The sequence below is a fragment of the Ixodes scapularis genome, unplaced genomic scaffold (genome assembly GCF_016920785.2).
Source record: "Ixodes scapularis isolate PalLabHiFi unplaced genomic scaffold, ASM1692078v2 PGA_scaffold6__148_contigs__length_123643588, whole genome shotgun sequence".
Taxonomy (NCBI): Eukaryota; Metazoa; Arthropoda; class Arachnida; order Ixodida; family Ixodidae; genus Ixodes; species Ixodes scapularis.
Window position 1 is genome coordinate 7,491,822 of NW_024609881.1, and position 26,877 is coordinate 7,518,698.

The 26,877-nt window shown below is 46.7% G+C and overlaps 1 protein-coding gene across 1 annotated transcript in view; it reads left to right on the top strand.

The window, feature by feature from the left end:
- The window catches only part of LOC8032103 (protein outspread), a 146,298-nt gene extending 119,821 nt beyond the window's left edge, over positions 1 to 26,477 (top strand). The window contains exons 18-23 of the mRNA XM_029966668.4: positions 7,761 to 7,893; positions 15,956 to 16,057; positions 18,897 to 18,983; positions 21,548 to 21,671; positions 23,739 to 23,825; positions 25,313 to 26,477. Coding sequence (XP_029822528.3) covers positions 7,761 to 7,893; positions 15,956 to 16,057; positions 18,897 to 18,983; positions 21,548 to 21,671; positions 23,739 to 23,825; positions 25,313 to 25,362 — 583 coding nt within the window. The 3' untranslated portion in view covers positions 25,363 to 26,477. The remainder of the gene's footprint in view (positions 1 to 7,760; positions 7,894 to 15,955; positions 16,058 to 18,896; positions 18,984 to 21,547; positions 21,672 to 23,738; positions 23,826 to 25,312) is intronic.
- The last annotated feature ends 400 nt before the right edge of the window (positions 26,478 to 26,877 follow it).

A 26,877-nucleotide genomic window follows, 5' to 3' on the forward strand; every position in this document is an offset into this window, starting at 1 on the left:
GCGAGTGTGTCCGGGCTCGCATTGCACGGCACCACGGCAGAAAGACCACCAACGTAGGGCGGAACACGGGCCCTTTGCTGCAAAGCCCAACGTGCATAAATACGCGCCTGCTCCTCTACGCTGTTGAGATGGACCTTAGCGAATGACACGAGCCAGCGCAACCAGTTTGGCCTGGAGTAGCGCGGAGAACTTAGCACGTGGTCGGGCACGCATGAGCCAGCGCGCGCTCTCCAAATGTTTTTCTGTAGCATCAAATGCGCTCTATCTTGCACACCAAAAAACGTAAGTTCTCTTTTCTTTTTTTTGTTGCCGACATTAAAGGGATACTGAAGCGAAACTTGAAATACACGTATTATGGTCAGAAATAGGTTCAATATGATCAATGATATTCGTAAATCATAATCGCGCATTCATATTTTGAACGGATGGCTATATTTTTCACCCTGAGGGGCCCGATTGGGCGCGCGCGCAAAAATCAGCCATCGGAGAGCGCGATGCATCTTGGGATATTGGGCGCATTCGTGACGTCACTTGTGCCGGACGGGAAAGGCTACGGCGTGAATAATGTGGTTACGAGCGTTGCCACTCGGTGGCACGTCGACGATTTACGACCTGTGACAACGTGGCCGTTGGAGATGTGCAAGGGCTGCACGCACGCTGCATCACGGCAAGTCGGCAACCACGGCACCACTGAAAACCAGCTCTGAGGCCGGATTCTCAAAGCAAACTCACGACGAAAAAAGTGCCTACGACAAATTTGAGAGAAAACCCGTATTCTCGAAACGAAATTGTCACAACCTTTGCGCAGGTTTCGACAGAATCCTACGACAGCTCCGAAGCTGTCTTATGCACTCTTTACAATCAAATCAACATGGCCGACAGCGTCGCTCAGTTACTTGGTAGCGACGACCAACGGACAATTATTTTCCACGTGCTCTTCTCGTGCGTCCCAACTTCAACCAGCAAGAAAAAAGGAAGGAGTACCTGAAACAGACCACGACGATCAAGAATGCAGGATCCACAAACACCCGAGAAGAGCTACAACGGCCATGATTCTACCGACTAAGCGAGCTCGGCAGAATATAGTAGGCCTAGCAGCAACACCGACTCGGCGCACCGTTGCTCCGGCTGTCCTTGGCCAAGACCGTCTGCCCATGACCGGCTGGCCTGCTGAATGGAATATGCCCGCGCGACCCTTGTAGACTCTTCCCGGATGAATAGTTTGACCCCTGAACTAAATTTCAGGTCAATCTTTTCCCCTTGTCATCTCGATCTCCTTGTTTTCCGAGACAGCGGTGACGAACGCTGTCGTCGAAAAGGTACTCTCATTGGGTCTATTTCCTTGTTTTGTGTGATATAGAGCTCAAATAAACGCCATACGGATTACCTTCGCAACACGGTATGTACACTTTGTTATTAGTATGCCATTTTTATTCTGACACGACGCTACGTCACTGTCGAGCTATAGCAGTTCGTGAGAGCTACGCGATGTCGGTCCAACCTTTCTTTGCCGAGTGTCATGTCAGTATCGAGTTGCAATCGTAAAGGATTGGTTTAGAAGGGCGTACCGAAACGCGGTCTAACAGAGCGAATCCAGCACTTCGATCAAACGCGCGTGTCCGCTCCGAGTGTGAACGGTATTTGCGTGGCTCTTGCTGACACCCTCGTAGTTCAAACATATCTTTTTTTTAACGTCGGCTCGCAGCTCGCAGCAACTAATACCGGCCGTGCCAGAAGCATGCTCGGGTCGTGTCGTGCAAAGAGCCGCAACGAGAACGAGCTCACTGTGGTCAACTACGCTTTGGCTTTCTCCGCCAAGGCTTTGCAAGCGCATTCAGGCCTAGGCTAATTCTGCCGGCACGCCGTATTGCCGCAGAATGGCGCTGCTCCTATGCCACAAGTGATGTCACGAGAACTTTCCCCCCATCCACCAGATGTGGATTTGAAATTGTTTAATTAGGTTTAAAATTAGTTCTCCTGTGTTTTACAGCGCAATATTGATATTTCCGAGGTGGTGCCTGTCCCTAGCCCATATTTATGCAGAAAGATTGGCGCTAAAATTTCATTTCCGCACCCCTTTAAAGTCGGCTCGAAGCTTTCTCAGCGCACGCTCTCAAAGCGCTTCTCTGTGGCATCGTGTGTGGTCTATCTTGCGTGTCGGAAAAACAAATTCTCTTTTCCTCTTTTTTTTTTTTTTTTTTTTTATCATCGAGTTGATTTTAGTTTGGCGCCAAAGTCGGCTCGTAAAACTTACTTTTTTCGTGTTTTTTTTTTTTTTTTTAATGCGATTTTTGGGGGACGTGGCGTTTAGTTACGCTGCTTTCGGAAGCATGCTTTTGGACACGCGTTTTAAGCGCAGACGGCATCAGACCATCCTTGAGTACTTTGGACAATAAAAGGAAGTTTAATTTTAACCGTTTTCTGTCCTTTTTTTTAATTTGATCATTCGGATAATTAAACCAAATTTCAAGGTCCCGTCGAGGTCGAATTAACGAAAGTTTACTGTATTACCTTATACGACTCGGTAATCGAATCAAATATTAATTTTCAAAAGTTTCAAATATTATTTTAATAATCTCCGAATAGTCGTTATGGTGTCGCACAGCGAGATTCTATTTCAGACGTCCCATAACGCGCCGGCGCACCTGCCATACGAGCCGCAAAATGGTAATACATACCCTCTTCTCCTAGGCAGATATCATCATCGTCGGCAGCATCAGTTTCTCTCTATTTGTATGTTGCTGTTGCCTCCACTTTCGCACGAGGCTGATCGTGCACACTTTCGGAAAGCGTGTTGTGGAGATGTTTGAGGACTGGTTGCGACGGTGCTGTCGCTCAGTATGAGCGAAGTAGAAGTTGTTGAAGCGGGAAGCTCTTCAAAGAGAAAGCGCAGCGAAGTGTTTAAGTACTTCGATTGCTCCTGCGCTGCTTCGTCGAATTGCCTTGTGTGTGGCGCCATCCTGAAAACTCCAACAAACACGACGGCGCCTTTGTTGAATCACCTGGAGTGTCATCTGTGAAAAGTATGAAAGCTCAGCAGCTATGGCAGAGCAACGTAATGCTCCAAAGTCCAAGGAAGCAAGTATGATGCCGGCTTTCAAGCCCCGACTGAGTAATCGGAGCATTTGCGCCAGCGCACTAACAAAGAAAATTGGCTGCTTTATCGCAACTGGCTTGCACAGTTACACAGTCGTAGAAGAACCAGCTTTTCTGGAGCTGATGAAATGTGCAGTGCCCGAGTACAACGTTCCTTCTCGAACAACGTTCTCGAGGATTGTCGTGCCGGAAATGTGCGATGCTGCTAGGTATGCTGTCCCCACTTTGCTGAACAGCGTTTTAAGGAAGGACGTGGGGTATATCGCCATCACCACTGATGGCTGGACGTCACGAGCTGGCGACAGTTATGTGCCAGTGACGTGCCATGTGCTGAGTGAGGACTTTGTGCCTTACAATTTTCTGCTTGCGTGCCACTGCATGCGTGAATGCCACACTGCGGAGAATCTGCGCTCTCCGATCGGGGACGTCTTTGAGGAGTGGGCCATAGCTCTGATACTTTCTTGCTTTGTGGTTACTGATTACACCCGGAACTTTGTTTCTGCGATTGCCTGGACGCCGTGGGTGCACATTGCATGTTTTGCGCATACCTTGCAACTTTGCGTCCAAGATGCCAAGAAAGAAACCGAGGGTTTCACAAATGTGCACGCCGAAGTGCGAGCCATAGTGGGGTATTACAAACGGAGCAGCAGTGGAGGGGCAAGACTGCAGGATATACAAAAGAGGATGCGCATAGAAGTCCCTCTTGAGCTGGTACAAGATGTACCAAAAACCCACGTATAATACGAAGCATAACTTGAGGACCGCGAACAAAAAGAAAAAAGTTTTATCCGCATATAGTATGAAACAATTTAAGAACCACTTCAAATACCACCCAGGAAGTGTTAAGAAAAACATTTATTTGCGTCGTTAATAAACCTTAATCACTGTCATCACTTTCATCAGACTTTCTGTCCGACGCCTCCATCCAAAGGCAGTTGTCTTCAGTGCCGTCGAGCAAAGTTGAAAGCCCGCACTTTTTGAAAGGGCGAGCAACGAGCTTGCGCCGACGCTGTAAATAAAAGCCCGGCGCGGCGCATAAGCGAGCAACCCAATGTCGGCTCGCCAAAGTTCTCATGCAGCAGCTCGATGTTTACGGCAACAATGGCAAGGTGCCGTTCACGTTGCTCTTTTACAAAGTCAGGAAGACTTGCCTTGACATTGGCGAACACACCATTCTTGGGGCCTCTACAGCTTCTTCCCGTTCCGTTGCATGTGAACAGACCTTGCTTTTGCTGTCTCCATCTGCGGATGCTGCCCTCATTTACGGCGAATTGTCGTCAGGCAGCACTGTTGCCCCAATGTCTTCTGCAACCAAAAAGACTTTTCTTTTGAAGGCGGCCAAGTATTGTTTTGGTGCCGACGCCATTGCCTAGCCTGATTGTTGGTGGGCAGATGGTGGCGCCTCGGACATTGTGATTTTAACGATGATGAGAGCTGTTTTGAACGCCATATTGCTTTAAAACCAAAACTATGTCGAGCTGCGTTAGATCGCGCCTCATCGAAACTGAAATTTGTTGAGACCCGCGTATAATATGAGCCGTAAATTTTACATGGCAAGATTTGAAAAAAGAAAATAATAAATACTTTCTATTATATGCGGGTTTTTACGGTACCCACAAAATGGAATTGTAAGTACTCCATGCTGGCACGCCTGCTGAAGCTCTAGGCTGCTGTTGCGTTAGACCAGGCAGAAACCAATACCGTTGGGAACTTGACCACGGACGAATGGCACCCTGAAACGGCCTTGGTGTCGGTGCTGCAACCAATTGGAGATGCCGCAAGAGCTGCTTGTGCCAAGTCTTTTCCAACACTTTCCATGGTTGTTCCACTTGTTCACTGTGTAAAGATGTTGCTTCCTGAGGGCGCAAGTGGTACTCAAGACTAGGCGTTTTTCCAGAATTTTCTCAGGTCACTGAAAACAAGGTTCCTGGACGTAAGCACACAGGCACCTCATGCCCTCGCCATCTTCCTTGATCCTCGATTTAAAGACATCTGCTACTACAAGGAAGAAAAATAATGTAGAGTTTTACTAAGTAAAATGCTTCAGGATGCACCAGACTCAACACAGCACATGTCCGAAGAAAGTTGAGCCAAACAGCAATCTCAAACCAGTGAGCAGCCTTCAGTATGGAAGATGTTAAAAGCTTGGCATTGTCGAGAAAGAATGACGCACCACGTTGTCTAATGCAATAGGTCTACAACTACCTTCAGTCTCCAGTTTTGCCACATACCTACAGCTCGTTCCAGTGGTGGCAAACTGTGGGCAAAGAAAAGTATAAGACCCTCGCATGTGCACTGCGACAATACCTGGCGATTCCTGCAACCAAGGTTGCAAGCGAGAGACTGTTCTCAACGTGCTCAAACTCTGTGGCAAGCCGACGAGAGTCTGTTGCTGCAGAATATGTGGCAAAGCTTGTTTGTTTTTCTTTTTTTGCGTGGGAACTTTAAGTATCTTACGCTGACATGACAAGCCTTCTTATTTTCTTGTCTGCGAAAATAAGATGCCTAGTGTACTGTTTCATCTCACTCACATCAGGCTAGTGAAAAGAAATCTGGTAAGGCGTAAGATTCGTCTTTTTCTTCTTAGTTTCGCGCGACATGTGATTTTATGTTCAGCATCCGCATTAGCCTTGATATTATGTTTAGCATTCTAACAATTTAGTAGCTTTTGTCTCTATTTAATTATGTATCGTTGAACTCTAGTCATTATCGTCTAGCTGCATTGTTACAATGATTTTGAAACACATTTTGGAAAAAATGTACACGTTTTTTAATATGTACTCTTCTTTAGTAGCAGTCTACTTACTATTCGAAAATTATTCGATTTGTATTCGATTCAGTATCAAAATTCATTATTTGCGCACCCCCAGTATCGAGCTCTGTAGTTTTGTTGTTTGTTAGGTTGGGAGTTTCTTGTAAGCGGGGTGGGTCCACCTGCACTGCATTATAGTTGTAGGAAAGGGTTACCGTAGAGCTGCCGAATTAGCTATGCTTTGGAGTGACAACAGGAATATTCAAACGTCTCTCAACAAATAATAATACAAAAAATATGATTCAGCTTCCAGGCAGCATATGGAAAGCTCGGGAAGCGACATTTGTGAATCCTAATTGTCGCCAGTTGCGCCCGCCCTGCGCTAGGCACCAAAATGGCGGCACCTCAGAGACAATCGGGAAATGGGGTGTCAGTGCCCCAAGTCGGGTGTTTTCAAACTTGTTTACCTCGAGGAGCGCCCGTCTGCCTCAAACCCCCGCCCCTCTCGGCATTGTTGCGCGTGAGCAGTGCAGAGGTCTGCGGACTTTGTTAACAATAATGCGCGCGCTAGGGTATGTTTGGGTCATAGCTGCATACCGGTGCGTGGCTCAGACACGCACTGCCCAAGAGAATTCGGTTGCACGGGAAACCCTAGAGGGCCGTCTGGAGAACCCAATTTCAGAACCCATGCCCTAAGTGTAGTTTGTAAATGCGTAATTGCGTTCTCACTCGAGCAAGCTTCGATTTAGCCTCGAAAAGTGAAACATGCGACGGTCCGAGAGTGTTGGTCGGCTGCCAAACGCTCATGCTTCAAGCTCCACCGGCCAGGCAACGTAACTCTGAAAGAAAAAAAAAGGAAACTGAAGAGGCAGGAGGGAGGATTCCGAGACACTTTGAGAAGACTTCACCCGTTGCGAGAGCTTCGGAAACGAGAAAAAAAAATGATGCAAAAATCGCTGCTCTCATTACACTGATTTTCGATGGAATGCAGTAGCATTTAGTGCTGAGGTTTCAACTCAGCAACGGTAGGGAATTTCAACCTTGCAACGGTTTCCATACTATTGTATTCGGAGGGTCGGTCTGTTTTCCCGGGCATCGGCAGTTTCCTCCCGTTCCCTCGGGCGTCATTGGAAGCATGTAAGAGGTATTAACACTGAGAGTTGGGCTGGTTGGTACCTATGCATGGTGGTAAATACTAAAAAAAAACACAGGGACAGAGAAAGAAGTACAGAGGATGTGGCCTCGTCCTGTGTACCTCTTTCTCTGTCCCCGTGTTTTTTTGGAGTATTTACCCCCAAGCGTGCAAGAGGACGTAAGGAGCAAAACTCACGAAACCAGTCCGGTCCTAATCGTGACCGTCCAAGCGCAACACGGCTCCATGCACCAGGGTAATAAATGCTAAAGAATTTATAAAGAAGCAGTACAAAAAGAGGACGTACCAATGCTATTAGACCCTAGAAGGCCAAGATTGGTGTTGGTGAAATAACTGTGAGTGTTCAGACGAGCTCACAATAATTACTCCTAATGTAAGACCCCAGACCGGGGTGCGGAAAAATTTTGAAACTTTCAAGTCGAAAAAGACGACAACAGTAGGAGAACGAGAGCTGCATTTGAGACGGTCTCCTACTATCCTCTTTTTCTTCAACTTGAAAGTTTCTTCATTTTTCTGCGCCACAGTCTCGGGTGTTACACTATCACTGACACATGCCTCATAAAACGCAATTCTGTATTTGACGGTTTGATCGATAGATTAAAACAAGTTACATTTTCTTTTAGTGGCTCCAGGTTACCCCAACAACAAAACATATCCTTGTAACATGTTGTAGCAAGTGTCCCCGTGGTGATGAATTCGATTGTGACGAAGCGAATTGTGATGAAGCGTGTTGTGACGAGGCGGGTTGTGGCATTGCAGGGAGGAGCTTGAGCAGATCCATGGGGAGATCCTGTCTCTGTCGGAGCAGTTCTCCCGCCAGTGCCTAGAGAAGGCCTCCCTGGAGGAGAGGCTGCAGCTGGCCTCGCAGCAACTGCACGAGGCAAACTTCCAGGTGAGCCTGCCCTGGCCACTAAAAGCTGGCCAACATGGGCATCTGAGCGATGAGTTAGCGAAAAGTCGGCGCTGCACCGGTGCTACTGTCAGCGCCGTCTCAGCACCGAGTTAATGCTGCTTTGCATCTGTATGCAGGAAAAGGCGGGGTCACATGTGGTAGTCCGCCGATAGAGCTCAAACTCAGGTCTGTGTCTGTATATCTAAGTTGCCGCTGCAATGCACGTGTGAATGGACTTCTACTTGTTCTTGCTCTGGCGCAAACATCAAACTGACATCACGGCGAATCTGTTTACGAAGCTTTGTGGCGCGAGGTTTTGCACCTTCAGAAGTGTCTCGTCGTATGACCGCTCTTAGAGAAACACTCGACTCCCAAAAGTCTCTCTTAAGTGCCTGGATGGGATACTTCCGTAACAAGATTAAGTATTATAATATTGTCACGCATGACAATTGATGGGGCGACGAAACACTGAAGCAAATTTTTTACTAGGGTGAACTTGTGCCCAAACAAAATAAGATTGAGCAATTGATGACGGGCGTCGATGGCGGCGTAACGGCAGGACCGAGCGCGGGCGAAAGACTGCCTCGTACGGCGCGGCTTCTTTTAAGCCTTCTGCGGGAATCTAGAATATTTTGCCTCAATCCTCTTCGAACTATACATTCTGAACATTTACCAGCCAGACAATTCTCCAACCTTCTCAAATCTTTTTTTTTTTTTTTCTTCACATAAAGAAAAGTAAAAGGACACGCAGAGCCAAGAATCGAGCCCAAGCCACCCGCGTGTGCACCCAGTGCAGCAATATTGCATAAAACTCTATCCAGGCACTTTAAAAATAGTTTAGCACATTCACATTATTGCATAACGTGTGTCACGGCACTGGCAGATCGGCGCTCGCATAATCCGCTATCATTTCTGCCCCACCTGAGCATGATTCGAAGGATTTTGACGTTAGAGGACACAATTGCTCTGATTTGTGGCTCGACGGACAGAAAGTTTTGTTTTCTTCTAAACTCAGAGTTGCAGCGTGGTGAATGACTTAGCTGTTGACGTCACTGTGAGTTTCCGCCAAGGACGACCTTGTATGATCCCGGTGAGGTTTCCCTTGACAGCTGTTGCAGTTCAGTTCCTGTTTAACGCAAGAAGACACGCACAAGGTTGGCGAACTTGATAAAGAGAGAGAGAGAAAATAAATGCTGGTTTTGTAGAGATTCAAACCTGAGAGTGTGAAGAAGTTGTTTGCAGTTGACAGCTAGGAGACCGTGCCTCAGATTTATTTATTTATTTATTTATTTCAATACCCTCAGGGCCCATAGGGCATTACAGAGGGGGTGGGGCATATAAGAATTCACTCAAAAGAAAATACAAACGTAAAAGGCAGTGATTAAAACACAGTCAATTCGACAAAATATTAACAAAAGTGATTAGTAAGCGCTTCTTTAAAGGGACACTGACAGGGTATTTATGCTCGCCGAGGTTTTTAGTTGTACGTGACATATGAGAGCTCAACTACCCAGAACAGAATTTGCGGCTCGAAATTCGGTTTCTTTCCGCCCGAAAACCGCCGATCAAGAACTGGCCGGTTCGAGTCTCGCTCACTCTCTTTTCCGCGGTCACGGGCCATTTTCCAAGGTATCGATGCGACCACCAAATTTAATCAAAGTCGTGGGTCACCGAAGGCTTGCACTCAATATTAAAAATAGAAAAAAATATTAAACCCATTTTTTGTGGCTTCTAAAAAGCTGCAAATACGTTGATTGAAAAAAAAGTTCCACAGACAACCGGAAGCATTCTGTGCGTGCGTCGTTTCGCGTATCATGGAACTCGCGGGGACGGCGATGGCAGCGGACGACGGGCGTGGGACCTCTATTTCAGAACTGTCGTTCGCGGTACCGGCGAATTCTGTCTACCGTTAAAAGAGAAATTTGGGACTGATCAAAAGAATTGGTATTCATCCCGTACGACACGGCCGACCACCAAGCCGATTTGCACGAAGACGTCGCCGAGCCGTCGCTCCCTTCTCGTGGCTGAAGACATCGCTCGCGCAAACGTCAAGCACGACGTGTCTACTTCGAGTTGAATATGCACGCGTACGATTTCTTTACTAGGTGAGAATGTCGCCAATGCGTGGTGCATCGCAACTTCGACCCGGGAGTGCTTTTGCTAGAGGAAAATCGGCAGCAAACTTTCCAACTTACAGTTTATCAGCTGAATTATTACTAAGGAAAGAAATCCCCCAATTTCGATATGCCCCAGTAGCTCAGTGGGAAAGACGTCCGCTTCACACGCAGTAGGACCGGGTTCAATCCCCCGTGAAATTTTTTTTTTTTTTTTATGTTTACATTTCTTTTTTTTACAATTATTACTGAACAAAGAAACAAAAAAAAGTGAAAGCCGTTTACAAGTTCCTGTAACGCTGAATTGGAGCGCAGCTCTTGAGGAGGAGGAGTGGAGGGTATATTCCTCCTCCTCCCTCGTGATCATGCCTGCTAGTCCTCCTCCCCTCCTGCTCCCCCTCCCTCTCCTTTACCACCTCCTCGTCCTTCAAGCTCCTCCCCTCCCCTCGCCTCCGCCTCCTCGTCTCTCCTCCCCCCTCCTCCACCCTCGTACTGCTTTCCTCCTCGCCGCTGAAGTCATGTGACCCCCTCCCCCCGAGGTCACGTGACCCGCCCGGACCATACTACACAATGAGGGGAGGAGGAGAAGGAGGGGAAGAGGAGGAGGAGGGGAGGAGGAGGGGGAGGAGGAGGAGAGGGAGGGGCGCGGTTACGCCGACGGCGACGCCGACGCCGCTCAGGCTGGAAACGGGCCCCTAAGAGCTGCGCTCTAAAAAGAAATAATAAGAAACAAATGTTGTGGACGACACGTCGCTGAATTAAATGGTATGGGATTTCCTTTTTGATACCTGTGAACTCAATGTAATCACTTTCCACAAAATGCAAGGAGCATATAAATCGGGTAGCCTCCGCTTTCCGAGGTGCCCGTATATGTTCTACAGGAATTGCAGCCAGCCATTGGTCCCGATCCCGTTGACCTTTCGGAAACTCTGTCGCACAATGCCACTTCTGTTTCGGACGCAGGACATGTGAGCCAGCTCTTCACGCAACATCTTGGGTGTATTCTTTTCGGAGCCGATCAAAATTCACCACGGGCACTCACTACTCATCTCCAACTCCTCAATGTACAAGACAACTCATCTTGGAGTACAGAACAACGAGCGGAACATACATAACTGCAAAAGAATCCCACGGCGAACAGTTCCCGTACGACGCATGTCGTCTGCTACCGGGAAGGAGAAAAAAAAAAACACACGGTTGGGTGTAGCCACGTGACTTCCGCCACTCACTCTTTTCTCTCCACTTCTCCGACCTCCGTCGGGTTTCGGTTTCGGTTTCGAGCAGTTGCGTCTTTTGGCTTTATTAATAAAATACGCTACTCTGTTGTAAAATATTAATTGGGTAGTCCTCCGACACCATAATGAAGCGCCTGGCAAAATATTAAAAAAAAATTTTGGGGGGTGTCAGTGTCCCTTTAAATAAATCAAGTGATGGGATAGCTGCTAAAGATGCTTGAAGGTGGTTCCACTCAGAAGACGTTCTTGGTATGAAGGAGTCGTTGTATGCTGATGTCTCACAGTGAGGAATGCCGACCTTGAAACGATGATCAATGCGTGAAGAGATATATGCGGGGTTAAGGAATAACTTATCCTTTAGTGAAGCGTTGAAGTGATAAATTTTGTAGAAAAGGCATCGACGAGATATTTTTCGCCGTAAGGAAAGAAGAGGCAGGGACAATGAGGTTTTCATAGATGATACACTAGCGGTGCGATGATAGTTGGAATAGATAAAACGTACTCCACGATTTTGAACAGCTTCAACGTTAGTCACAAGCGTTGAGTGACCGGAGTCCCAGATTGATGAGGCGTACTCTAATTTTGAACGAACTAGAGTTCTGTACAGAAGCAATTTTAATGATATTGGGGCTAAAGAGAAGTTTCTTTTCAGATATCCAAGCATAGAGTTAGCGTTAGCGATAATATGATCAGTATGTAATTTCCATGAAACGTTAGAAGTAATGTGAACACCAAGGTATTTGTAAAACGTCACAGATTCCAGTAGGTTGTTAGAAATTGAGTATGGTGATGGGGAGGTGTTCCGACGGGAAACCCTCATGGATTTGCATTTGTTAGTGTTAAGAGTCATTTTCCATAAGTTACACCATTCGGATACAGCACACAGGTCACATTGAAGTAGTGTTACGTCAGAATCGTTAGTTATTTCACGATAAATTACACAGTCATCGGCAAATAAACTTATTAAGGATGATACACACAGTGGTAAGTCATTTATATAAATAAGGAACAAAAGAGGTCCTAAAACGGAACCTTGTGCGACACCAGAGGTAACAGGACTAAGGGAAGAATTAGTTTCATCCGCACAAACATATTGAGATTGACTAGTTAGGAAACATGTAATCCACGACAAAACATCAGGATCAATGTTAAGTTTGCCAAGTTTAAAAAGTAATAATTTATGAGAAACTTTATCAAAAGCTTTGGCGAAATCAAGAAACACACAGTCAACCTGGGACCCACGGTCAAGAATGGAAAGTAGGTCATTAGTGAAGGACAGAAGCTGAGTCTCACAAGAAAGAGATTTGCGAAAACCATGTTGTGAGGGTGAAAAGAAAGAACTCGAATCTAAGGAAATAACTAAGTGAGAATAAACAATGTGCTCTAAAAGTTTGCAGGGGGTGCTGGTTAACGAAATGGGTCTGTAACTAAGAGGATTATGTTTGTTACCTGTCTTGTGAAGTGGAACCACCTTTCCTTTTTTCCAATCATCCGGTAAGACACCAAGGTTGAGTGACTGCTGAAAAATTTTTGTAAGAAAAATTGACATGTCATGTTTAGTGTTCTTAAGAAATTTAGAGGTAATGTTGTCAACACCACACGAGGAAGAAACTTTCGAATTATCAATCAACTTTACAATCCTGTCGTAATCAAAAGCAAGCGGATCCATGGGAAAGAATGCATAATCTGGAAAAATAGGATAATCTAAAGTTCTAAACCATCATTATCAGTAAACGCCTTAACAAAGACGTCGTTCAGAATGGATGCACATTGAGCTTTCGGAATGTCAATACCCTCAACATCAGTGAGCGATACAGCCATTCCTTCAGGCCCGTTCATAACACTCCAAAATTGTTTAGGGCTATTTGCTAGCATTGAAAGAAGGGTAACATTAAAAAAAGTCAGTTTTGCTTGCTTGATGGCTGCCTTATAAGCATTGACAACAGATTTATAAAGCTCCCAGCGCTCAGCGAGGCCAGACAACTTTGCAGCGTGGAAAAGGCGTTTTTTCTTATTAGCAAGGCGTTTAAGAGTTACATTAAACCAGGGAGACACGTGGTTAGATACGATATTCCTACACGGAATGAATAAATTAGTTAGAGAATTTAGTTTGTTTTTAAACATGTTCCAATTAGTCCCAATCGTGCGATCTGACAACGCAGGCAGAAATTCATCAAGAAAGCAAGCCAACTCGTTATTTATTGCAGTGAAGTTTGCTTTGCTATAATCGAGAAAGTGTTTGGTAGATTTGTTAGCAACATGCGAGGAAGCTTGCAGGCTGAAATTCAAAATAGCATGGTCGCTAATGCCCGGTAAATAAGTTATAGAAGACGCGAGATTAGGGTCAGTTGTAAGAATAAGGTCTAACACATTGGCCGTCGCATCAGCAATCCGAGTAAGCTCAGTGACACATTGAAAAAAAAAAAAAAAAAAAATCGGAACAGAGACTAATAAAATTTGAGTAATCAGAAGAGCTACTAGATGCAGCGGGAAACGGTCCAGACCAGTTGATCAAGGGAAGATTAAAATCACCTAGTAAAAACATGGGTGCAAGGGGGAACCTTGAACAAATCATATTTAAAGCATCATGCAAATCCGAGCAAAAATTTGCAGGAGCGTTAAGAGGACGGTAACAAACGCTCAAAATAATATTTCTAAAAGCGCACTGTAGGCGTACGCAAACAAACTCCAACGGGGAAACAATATTCACGTGATAACATTCAATGGCTTTATTCACTGCGATTAAAACACCTCCCCCACGCCTCTCTGTTCTGTCACACCGATAAAAATTGTAGCATTGAACAGAGTCAAAAATTTCATTATCACGAACAACACTTGAAAGCCACGTTTCTGTCAAAACAACAATATCGCTTGATGATGCATCAATAACTATTGACAGGTCATCGCGGTTGCGGACTACGCTTCTTATGTTAGTAAAAAGAACTGAAATCTCATTTGGCAAAGGAAGGGAACTACGCGTGTGTTTACCGGCGTTTTTTTTTTTAGCTCAGAGGGGACAGATTGAAACGCGCTATCTCTAGTTAGTTAGGAGGCGGCTTCATAAACTTTGTTTGTGTTATGGTCGAACAAAAATTGCTTATCGCCGATATACAATTTGTCGACACGAAGTTTGTAACGACCCCCCTGGGTACAAGCAGATTCATGCAGCCGTTTTCTGGCAAGTTGAACATTTTGTGAAAAATCCTCGCTGATAGAAATACCCGTATTTTTTAGCTTGTAGCACGACCCCAGCACCGCATCCTTATGTGTAAAGAAGGAAAACTTTACAACAGTAGGCCTTTTCTTGCTGGTGTCGAACTTCCCGATGCGGTGAGCCCGTTCGATTGTAGCAGGGTCAATTTGTACGTCAAGCTTATCTGAGCGCACATCCAAAACCAGCTTTTCTGATTGAGCCCACGTTTCCTTAGCCGAGTCATCTATGCCAAAGAAAAGCAAGTTGGATCGACGGGAACGACACTCTGCGTCATCGGAACGACGCTTGAGAATGGCCAATTCCGAAAGTACCGACTCGAATTTCGCCTCAAGTTCGTCTGTCGAGTTCACTTTCGATTTGCAACTTGCGAGATCACTTTCAATTATTTCAACACGCGCGGTGAGAGTGGTTATTGAGTCATTTTTTCGTTTTTGTTCGTCCCTGATTTCTTTGAGCTGAATCAACACGCTTGCTTGGCCGGAGTGCATTTCGCTGACAAGCGACTCTATTTTCGCTAGTGACTCGGCTTCAGGTTTAGTCATGGGACCAGGGTTACGCTCTATGTCTCCACTAAGAAGTAACAGCAAGTCAAGAAACCGCTTCAGACACATCCGTGGGCATGGCAAAACAAGACAAACGTAATTACCTCTAACGGAGTACGAAAGTTTTTGCCTACTAACCTGCAGAGCAAACAGGAGCGGTATGTTAGGCGTCATTGTCGTAGCATTTTCGCCGTGCCCAATGTGCAGTGTGAATAGCAGCACTGTAATCTTAATGTATTTGTATCGTATTTGTATTTGTTTATTTTGGGTGCCTGATAATAGCGCAAGCCTACAAATTGGTGCACTTGTTCGTAACAATGCAGATTACATATAAATACAAACAAGATAGGTTTGAGCACTTCACGCACTTCAACGCAAGAATTGAATATAGTTACAAAGCATAAACATTATTTTAGTACACGAAGCAAGCATTTCTTAAATTGAGGTAAGTTAGGGTTCAAAATGTCAATGCCATCCGATTCCATATGATTGGAATAGTTTTGCAGGTGGCTTGAGGGTGACGTGAAATCACTATGATTGACGTGGAACATGCGATTATAACCAACTGTTCTCCTGGGTATATGATAGTTAATAGATCCAGAGAGCTAATATCGTAATAGGAATGTATGCATTTAAACAAGGACACATGGTCACGCAAACATCGTCTTGATGCAAGGTTAGTAATTTGCGGTAGTCTAGGTACATTATTGTAAGCATACGAGTCACGTAAACAAGATCCCCGCACTCCGAGGCCAGCTTTGCCACACCCGCTGCTTCTGCCAGGATGGCAACTGGGCAGCAGCGTCTGTGGCGTCGTCTAGTGGATGGAGTGCTTTTTTTGGATGCGGTAAACGCATCGGTCGTCGGAGGCAGCGTACCGGAAGTGAGGAGCCCATGTGCTTGGTTGGTTCCAGGCACAGGCGGGAGACTGGGCTAACACGTGGCATGTCCTTGCAGGTGCTGGACTTGCTGGCGAGGAACAAGCAGCTGTCTGCCCAGCTGAGCCTGCAGGTGCTCCAGAGGGAGCAGGCATCCCAGGACTCCCCGGAGGAACTCCAGGTACTTCTCCTTCCCTTAATTTACCTGTCTACAGTCTCTCCAGAGAGCAGTCCCAAGCACTGCCGTCTTTCCGCCATTCTGTATATTCGAAACAGCTATTGAGAAGAGGTCAGATGAAGGCCAAAACCAGCATTAAAATTTTCACACACTCTCCAGTGAGGCACACATTGTATAACTTGAGAGTTGTGCCGGCAGTCTAGGAATTGCAGTATTGTGTGTTTTTTAAAGCTTTCTTAGGATCTTCAGGGCACTTGGAGGTGTTTCTGGCCGTTTATTTTCCGAGCTAAATTTAGCGGGGAAAATATTGTCGCATGACCTCAACCATGGAGTTATTATAGTGTGCTCTAGAGGTTCAACTGGCGCTAGTGTGCCGTGGCAAATTGAAGCAGACGGCAACCAGTCGGAAATTGACTTCCGCGAATGCATTTCTACACAAAAAAAGAGTGATTTTTCTCCCCACACTCAATTATAAAGGCAAATATCACGAATAATTTGTACGTAGTAGGTAGATAAAAACTTTCCTCAGTCATGCAGACGAAATAATTGGTCAGTTATAGCGTTTTTGTAGCGTCGGCTACACAGGCCGAGGTTGAGCAGTTTCGCGTGGCTCGCATAATGAGCCGTGCTCCGTGCTGCGCATGCGCAAGGACCAGTGATGTCGCACGGCGCACAGCTGGTGCGCCAAAGCCGCCGCTGCCTTGCCCGCCTCGCCGGTCTGCGCATTCCAGAGGTGTGACGTCACAGCCGCGGCAGACGCACTGGCGCCGCCTCGTGCCCAGCTGTGCGCCTCCGCTGCGCAGTAGCCAAGTCTGACGCTGCACCGGAGCCGCTTGATAGCGCCTCTCATTTTGTGCGCGTAAGCTCACGCTACGTATATCCTGGCATAGCCGAGCTAAGCCACCGCAATTTTTATTCCAAATTCATGGCCTTAAAAACTGTGCTAAAACGGCCTCATACATGCATTTGTGTGCACTCTTTGACACTGTTAACGTGCACACAACGTCGGCGTTTTCCAGCATGAGGATCATATCGTGTTTTCACGTTTGTAACTCACACTTTTTTTCACCAAAAGCGGTGCCCTAAAATACATCTGTTTCAATCAAAACCAAAAACTCAAGAATAAAAACGCAATACTCGGTATAAGGTGGCTAGCCCCATCGCCATCGTGGCCGTTTGTTTACGTTTGTCATTTTGGTGTCAGTATCACGCATACTCTCAAGTCTAGGACTCATGTCTGCCATCTTAAAATGGAAAAAAAAAGAAAGAAATTTGACTATGAGGCTTTACTTAAATGAAAGGCCATCACGCTGGCGGGAAAGAATAACAACGGAGCAGCACCGCTTGGCCTCGCAATTCCAGTGACCCAACGAGCTCGCAAAGTTGTTTGGAAGATGACCTTCTCAGGAGGTGACGATTGCATGCTTGTACAAGCGCAAGCGCGGCACTTGAAATGCTTCAGACAAAAGCCAGGATTACCTTTGTGGAAAGCGAAGAACCATTGTCGGACTCTGACAACGGTGACTAGTGCACAATATTTATTTTTGTATTGGCATGCGTACCATAAAACCTCTTCCATGAGGTGTCCGTTCAGCCCTCCTTTTTTTTTACCTGCGCGTTACAATCGGGGGCTTGTTACAATCGTGCAAACACGGTACGTACCAAACGAACGAAGGACATCCGGAAAACCGAAAGAGAGACGGCAAGAACTATGCAGTAACACCGGATCAGTATCGTATATTGCCACGTATAAGACGATCCGAATATAAGTCGACCGCCCTGATGTTGGACAACCGCCAACCGAAAAAAAGATTTTTTTTTTTAAAAGATGCAAGTTATGCCACACGAATGTCACATTTATTCGCATAGAGGCAGGTGAGGTCTCCCTAAGGGCTCGTGTCTCACTCGTCGTCGCTCGTCACGGTGACGTAGTCACTGCTGTCGCAGCCTTGTGGGGCAGAGGAGCTGGTGCTTAGGTCACGTGGTTTGATGTCACGTGACCTAAGCAGAAGTTCAGTTTCCTTGCTAGATTTAGCAGGTAAAATGATGCTGCATGACTTGATGTCACATGACCTCAACTCAAATTCAGTTTCTTCGTTATATTTAGCAGGGAAAATGACGTCGCATGGCTTGATGTCACGTGATCTACACAAAAATTCAGTTTTTCTACTTAGTTTAGTGTGGAAAAGGATGTACCAGTTAAGTTTCCCCGCTAGATTTAGCGGAGAAAATTACGTCACATGACTTGATGACCTTAGCAGCAATCTTGTTTTCCTGCTAAATTTAGCGAAAAAAATGACATCCACAAATTCAGATATCCTCTCAGTACTGAAACCATGGTCGCAATCGTGACGTTGGCAGAATTTACGCTGCAGCGGGGCCGCTTATGTGGGAACTGACATCTCTATTTAGCAACAACGCATGCCGTCAAAACAATGGAGCCAGACGAAGCAAAATAGTTGACATGGGATGCTAGGCCTACTCCCGTCTCACTACAAAAACATGCACTTGGGCAAAGCTTCCTAAGGTGACCGACTGCCTTAGGTGTGAATGCTATAGGTGACACATACACCACCAGTTGCATGACCATCATAACCGTCACGTGGTTCACCAGAGCTATCTGGTGATGTTACCCAGTCATGTCACGTACCTACCAATGAATCTGGGTGTCACTGTTTCGTCGTGGTATCGCGCAACGTAATGCAGCTCATGTTGCAGTGTCACATCGCATGGCTGCATGACTAGACACGACCATCAGGACGCTGATGATGTCGCGTGACCACTGTGTGCTAAATCATTCTGCTTGCTTTATACATTGAGGTGTTTCTTCTTCTTTTTTCAGAAGCTGTTGGCATTGAGGGAAAGTCAGCTCGTGCAGCAGCATGAGGAGAACGCCCAGGCCGTGCATTGCCTCCAGCTGGCCAGAACGGTGGGTTTTGGTCCAGCACGGGCTCGATAGTACGCACAGTGAAAATCCAGTAGAACCTCGTTGATGCTGTTTTCAGGAGACCCAAGTAAGCTATGGTGCGGGAAATGTGTCGGCCAATGATGCCTGTAGATGAAAAGTTCTCACTTCCATAACCGGGAACTACCGTATTTATTCGTATATACCGTGAATTTCTGTAAAAGCCCCCACCCAAAATGAAGAGGTACAGTCGAGCCCGTTCATAAAAAAAAGTCAACGGGTATCGGAAATCACTTTGCTATATCCGCTTTGTCATTATATCTGGACTCCATATAAGTAACACGAAAAAAAAAAAAAAAAAAAAAAAAAAAAAGATAACGCAGGCCGTCACGGGCACACGTTTCCAGTTGAGACTTCCCTGCATGCGCTCCCTGCTAGATTGGAGCCGCTTCTTGCCAACTGCTCCGATTGAGAAGAGATCTTGCGAGCTACGTACAGACTGTGTCGACAGCTGCGGCGACCGCTGCGAAGGATGCCGGGGGTGGACGACATTCTTTACGTTTTTGCGAACTTCGTCGAGGATGACGGCACGCTTTTGTTTCAAGAAGATTGCCTTAGGCGTCCCCGTCAAGGGGCCAGCATTGCTGGGACTCGCCATCATTGCGTGGCGATGATTCACCGAATTGGTGCTTGAGTGAAGCTAGATTTTAGTTTAGAGAGGAACCACACTGACCAGCAACTTCGACACGAAACACAAAGCCAACAAAGATGCGCGTGTGGCACCGAGTTTGTGTTCAAGTTTGTGTTTCGTTGGTGTAGAGAGTTTATATTTGGGAGAGGAGGCAACTGCTCCATCAGGGTCGTGCAGTCTGTGTTTGCAAAACGAGCTGCCGCCTGCAAGGAGTGAAATGCATTCAACGTCTGGAAACGTGTCCATCTTTCCGCCCGGCTTCCTGGCTACACTACAACCAAGTGCCGGCACACTTGCGCCAATCTTCCCAGGAGGCGTCAGCCATTAAATTGCAAATGCTCTCTATGGTTGGAGTTGCTCCCTCTCTTAAATCTAAGCTTCCTCCGTTGTTATGTTGTCACTAGCAGTCCGAATGCCCCTATCGGCATGCCACGACAACTTCTTCGCGTGTGATGCGGAAAAGCCGCTTCCCAGGTAAGAAGCAGGGAGCAGACGACGATGCAGAGGCTGCCGCTGGCGGCCTTTGCAGCATGTCTGCAGCTTGTTCTGGTTGGCCACTCGGCCGCAGCCACAAAGTGCGGCAATCTGCGACTCAGTAAACTTTCGAATTTGATTTGAAAGCGATCACTTTAAGGAGCTGATATCGCAGAAAAGCCAGCATCGGCGGCGGAAGGGAAAATGCAAGATTGGTCGAACTCTAGCTTCAGTTGTGAGCCAGGTCTAGTTGTCTGAAACCGTTCCCCCTCTCCTTGTTTCTGCTTCGCACCTTTGCTTGCCCAGGACCCGCCGCCCTGCGTCCTGCACTAAACATGACCTTGGGGCATTGGACTTTTCTAGAACCGTCGTTCCCCTCTCTGTCGCCCTTAACCGTGGGCAGTGCTCGCGCGCACTTTTGCGCTGCGTGCCACGATTGCATCAGTTTAAGGTTTTGATTGTGTCCGTGGTTTCGCGTCTCAGCTCCTCCAGTTTCGTTTTGGGGAGTTGGCCTCTGTCGGTGGCCATGGCGCCAAGTTTCCAGGAGAAGTGGGACGTCCTCCAAGTGGTTGATCGCAGTCTCAGTCAAAAAGGGAACAGACATTGCTAGGGACCTCGGGTTCGGTACTACTGCGAAACGAAAGACCACAGAGACGCAAGCTTCGGTGTTCCACTTGGGCTCCAAACAAGCTCGGACGGCAAAGCACGGCGAGTTGGAACGGCCTCTGCTAGTATGGTTTAAACAAACTTTTTATTTTTCATTTATTGTGCTGAAGTTTAGTATACTGATGTATTTCCCTGCGGTGATTTCAAATATGCAATTAGTTTTCAGGTGGTGTACCAGATCCTGAGTTATCAATAACTTTGTAATTTTAATTAGGTCCTCCTTAAGAGCCGTTAGCGTAAAATTCTTCAGAATATATAAGAAATATATAAGCTCAAAAAGGAACTCTTACTGTAAAGCAGTTGCTCGAAGCGCCAGGCAGAAATTATGAGCTATTCTTTTCACCTATTTGAGCTGACACACCCACGAAAGTTTGCATGAAATTAAATTGTGTTACGATAGTTGCTTTCTGTCTCGTCTTTAGCCCTTTGGGGCTAGAGACGAGACAGATTTTCCCAGATTATACTTTTTCTTTCGCGGTCACCTGAGAAACGTATCAACAAGGTTCTACTGTATATGGTTTAAAAGCAAAAAATATAAAGAACGTGCAATTTTTTTTTTTTCTTTTTACCATACAAACTTTTATTTTGCATTAATCTATCCACCATCATGACCGAAGAATGTGGACCTGTAGAGCGGAGCGAAACTTCTTAGCCGACGGAGGCAATCCGAAAGCTGCACGCCGACGTGCGAGGCAGCCAAGCTGGACGAGCGTGGCGGTAACTTGAAGCGCCCCGCACGGTTTCCTTCTGTGTGCAGAAAATCAGCCAGCTGAGCAGCCAGTGCCAGCAGCTGGGGAACAGCCTGCGGGCAGAGCGGGGCTCTCGGCAGCTGGAGTCGCAGCGTCTCCAGGCACGCCTCGAGGGACTGGTCGCCTCACCTGGTGGGTGGCACCACCACTCACCTTTGCAAGCACCATAAACACTGAATGTGCTTTACCAGTCGTTTTCCACGAGAACCTTGTTACGAACGGTAGACACGGACGAGTGACACGCAGTTAAAGTCATGTAGGATATCCCAAAGTCACCAGGCTCTATCTAAAAGGGACCGTAAAAATCGTCGCCTGCACTTGGCCATCTAAACTTTTCGTGAAAGGTGTATTTCACAGGTTGGGTTTTGCTTCTAAAATTACAAAGCGTAGCTGTTTCTGTAAAAAAAATAGGGCCAAGAAACTTGCTAGGGTCTATGACGGGCAGCGATGCGGACGACCAAGTCCACTATTGGGGTGGGTTTGGCACATTTATTGATAGATGGTGCTTCCTCCTTAACGAGACTGCTCGCGACCACCATGGTTTATTAAAATGAACATAATCTTTGTAATGTACCTTTGGTTAAAAGATAAATGCCGACAATAAAAGAAAAACTTAAAGGGAAAAAAAAAGTGTTTGCATAATGACGGCGCTTTTGCTGCCAACAGATTTCGTCTGCGTGTCGTCTGCTTTCTTTCGCTGGTCAACCGCACCTTCAGACGCTGCTCCTGACGCCATCTATCAATACGTGCGCAAAATGCACCCCAAAACTCGACTTAGTCGTCTCCGTCGCTGCCCGCCGTAGACCCTGTCAAGTTTCTTTGCTCTATTTTTTCTTACAGAAAGAGCTACGCTTTGTAATTCTACAAGAAAAAATCGACCTGTGAGATACACCTTTGACGAAACATTTAGATGGCTACGTGCAGACCTCGATTTTTATGGTCCATTTTAGATTGAGCCTGCTGACTTGGGACGCCCTTTACATAATGGTCAAGCCTGGGTTATACTATATAAAAACCTGGGTTATATGTAAAGTTTGAACCTGGATCGGTGTGCGATGGCAGTCGGGTAGTTTAGCCACTGGGCTGCGTAGCACAGCTCCGGAAGGATTGGGCGAGAGCGTTGCAATGTCGCATCGTGTCTACCCCACTGACGTCATGTGCGAGAGCCCCATAGGTGCTCTTGGTTTCACCCTGGCTAACAGGTAGGTAGTGCCTGTGCACAGTTAAACAACTAGCACAAACCACGCACCAAGCGTGGTTTGTGTTGGTGCCCCACGTGCCGCGTGTATGGCACATTGTGTGCTTTCTGGTCAGCCTGATGAAGCGGAGGATTGTTTTGTTGGTGTCTGCACTGGAGTCAACATACCATATTTTCCGGGCTATAGTCCGCTCCCGGTGTATAGTCCACAAGGGCTAATTTGGGGTGAAGAATAAAAGATTTTGCTTAGACTGTTCGCACTTGGTGCATAGTACGGACATGGTGCTTAGTTGACGCAAAAATCTTCTCGTACTCAGTACACTTTGACAAATGTCTGCTCTCTTAGCTCAACGAAAGAACCTTGTATTATACATGGATCATCATCAACATACTGTTTCATTCACAAAATCCGTCGCCTCTCGTCATAATGAAAGATCCTGAGAAACAAAATTCCTGTACTGGGCAGGAGATTGAACTATAGGAGGCGCTCTGACCCCTTTGTTGTCCCCATCCTCGGTGTTTACTCAACACAAGGCCTGTGCACATGCCAACAGGCCTTATGGGCATGTGCATGTCATCCTCTACAATAGAGCGCGGGCACAGTTTAATGTAAAAAATACTAACAATCGACGTGAAGTGCCAGATCTATCCTCAGAGAATGCAAGCTTCGGCTTTTGTGCGGAGCTGGGACCGTGCATGCTGCATTGTTCATGCAGGCCAGGGTGGAAACAGAAGAGCCCCTCCTCCCTCTCACCGGAGAACACGAACTCCAGCCGAACGCTGACGCCGCGTTCGGTTATGTCGGCCGAGCGCTGCGTCATTGTATTTGTTGTCCCCATCCGTGTAGTTCTAAAGTTAACCGCTTGGGGCGTCACGGTCGCTCCTCCTCCCCAATAGTCTCCATGTACAGATAATCCATAGAGCCTAAAATTTCAACTTTTAAACATGTATAACCCAGTATGGTACTTAATCCGCGATGAACGAATGGTTTGTTTTCCCAGCACCGGAGGAGGCGACGGGACGTCCCGTTCCGGAACGCAGATCTTCCCTGGGCGTCCGCAGGCACGCATCGCTCTCGTCAACCACAGGTGAGCCACCTTTTTCGAGAACGCAAGTCGGGTGGTGCTTGCCAACGGCATAAGCGCAGATTTGCATTCAATCGACGTCACGAAACCCAGAAATTGTAATTATTTCTGTCGCAACGAATGGCTGAAATAGAGAAAACGCTAGCACAGACACGCTTTGCCCTTAATAACGTTGCAAAAGGTTTGTCGCTCGGAAGCGTGTGGTTAGAGAGCATAAAGACCGACCTGCTAAATATTTTTCAACCAGGGTGAAAATCCTCCTTGCCACCCTTTCCCCCTGCTCTCCTGACATCTGGGGGACTCCTTTTGTTGCTGCACCTTGGGGCTGGATGAGCAGTCCCAAGATACAGCAACAAAAGGAGTTCCCCCTGCCCTCAAGATAGCAGTAAGAGAGGGGGAAAGGGTGAGGATTTGTACCCTGCTCCAAAAACTATTTTGCGGGTCGGTTTTTAGGGGAAGACATCAATCTTTGGACCTAAAAAAAAATCCGTAAAAAAGTGTTCTTTTTAATATGACAAGTCTGACAAGTTTCTTATATTGAAGATTAATATTTGATCCTCAATGCACGCCAATAAAATAATCGTAGCTTTCATCTAAAGCGTTTTAGACGCCGCACTTCTCGCACTTGTAAGAGTGCGTGACCGTCTCTTTGGAGGGTCGTCTTCCTAACAACTTGGCAAGCTCGTCGGGTTGCTGGGATTGCGAGGCCACGCAGTGCTGCTCCGTTTTTAATCTTTTCCCACCAGCGTGATGAACTTCCATCTTAAATAAAGTTTCCTAGTCGATTTTCTTTTGTTTTTTCATCTTAAAACGGCAGACACAAGTCTGTAGACGCGAGAGAATGCGCGCGATACGGATACCAAAATGGCGAATGTAAACAAACGGTCACGATGGCGATGGGGCTAGCCACCTTTTATTGAGTACTATTGCATTTTCCTTTTTGGAGTTTCGGTTCTTGGTTTCGATTGTAATGCGTGTGTATTGTTGGGCACCGATTTTGATGAAAAAAAAGTGTGTGTTAGAGTCGTGCAAACATGGTATTGACAATCGATAGTACTATTGAGTTGCACTTGACTTTTACTATTGATAGTGCTTTCGATAGTTTTGCATCACTACCCCGCACCCCTATCGCAGCAACAGAGCAAGGCCCACGACGATGTACTGCCAGACTGCGTTTCTACTGCGAAGAACTGTCGGGCATTTCGCTGCATCAGGCCGATCCGCCAGGTGCATACTGCACTCGGGCGTAGTGCGCCTTCAAAGCCTTCAAAGTGCTGCGTAGCGTTCACGCTTTGCTGAGTTCTGCCGAGCCAGAGTAGAAACACGAGCTCTCTGCTGGCACCAGTTGGTCATTGAAGGTGGCCGATATCGAAACCAAAATGCCAGTATTGGAACCACGCTTCAACTTTGCTTTTTCAATGTTTTCTTTTGCAGTGGGCCCAAAAGGTTGAGAAAGAACTGCAGTTCTCTTTTTGTTGTTTGCTCCGCAGAGTCGTCCAAGGCCAGCGGCCATTGCGAGGCGCCATCCCCCGTCAACTGAAGAGGGCAGCTAGAAACTGCGGTCTCCGCTGGCCAGAGCACCGACACTGGTCTGGCTGCTCCTCTGGTTGGAACCCTCCCCTAGTGACAGAAAGGTCATCAAGGACATCGGCTGAGGCGGGAATGAACTGGCCGCATGATCCCAGCATAGAAGATTGGCAAAACTGGCACGATGCACGGTCAAGCTGGAAACGTACAGGCCGCGATTGCAGTATTGGCAATATATTGGCGGGACATCGGCCAAGTTAAGGTGCTCGGTGGTGCGATCCCAGCGTGGAATATTGGAAATTCTGGCTAGATATTGGCAAAGTTAGAACGAACCAGCCACTTGGCAGCATGATGTTAGCACGGAAATTTTTGCCAAGCTGGCAAGATACCGGCTGGACATCGGCCAAGCCGGGAATACACCGACCCAGCATGGAATATTTTAAAAGCTGGCAAGATATCGGCAGATGCAGCATGGGCCGCACCAACGTACCCTGTGTTTTCCACTAGCGGCTAAAAAGGGCCCAGTGGCTAAACACACGCACATAAAAAGACTTTGGAAGAAATAGAATTTAGAGAATACTATATTATATGTTTACAAAGGAAGAGAGAGGTCTATATAGAATTATATAAATATATATTTTTACAGATGTTCCTTGTTAACAGAGAGCCAAAAGAGAGAGAATGGCGGGTAGCAGAAGTGGGCGATCGTGTACATAAACAAATGTCAGCCCGTCCGAATTTAGCAGACGCGTCGCCCGTCAACGTGTCCGCTAACTCGACTGGCAGGCACGCCGTCTGCTAACGCGGGGCAGCAGAATAGAGGAGCTTGGTGCCTTTTTTTCTACCACAATTTGTTTGTTTTGCCGTGTGCCGGAGTGTCATTGTTTGTTTCTTCGAGTGTTTTGCCGCTTTGTAAGCCTAACATTGTTGCACGGTAGTCCCCTAGATGGCACACACGTGGTCAGCCGTCCACTCAGGTCGTGCGTGCGTTTTTTTACCGCTCCCCCCGTTGCAGCCTGCCCAAGGTCCCCCTTGGTGTAAGCAAATACGGTCTCTAGATGTGCAATACTAAACATGTCCTCCCTCCCCCTCCCCCCAAGAGAATAAAGACGTGTGTTCTGCTGCTAATGGCATCTTGTCTGTCTGTCAAAATCAAAACAGCATCCAGTGCATAGAATCTACAATAGGCAGCACAGTTACGGCAGGCTACAAGTGCAGCTGTGATGTGGGCAAGACTGGTCTCGCAATTCGTCCCTCGCATCTATGTGTGGCAGCACGCGGATAATTTCATCCACTTTTTGAAACCGCTAGTCTCGTACCCATTGCATGAGTGGTAACTTAAAAGCATGTGCGAGGACGCGCTTTTACCATAAAATACCGGGGCAGCACCCGCCCAACTTTCGCTGAACACTGGCTTAATCTAAACATGGGAGCTTATCCGCTCAAATTGGGCGCATGGGAGGGTGCTTCTGCAATATTTTACGGTACCTCATTCTAAAATTTACCGTGGCTTTCAGTGACGCTAAGC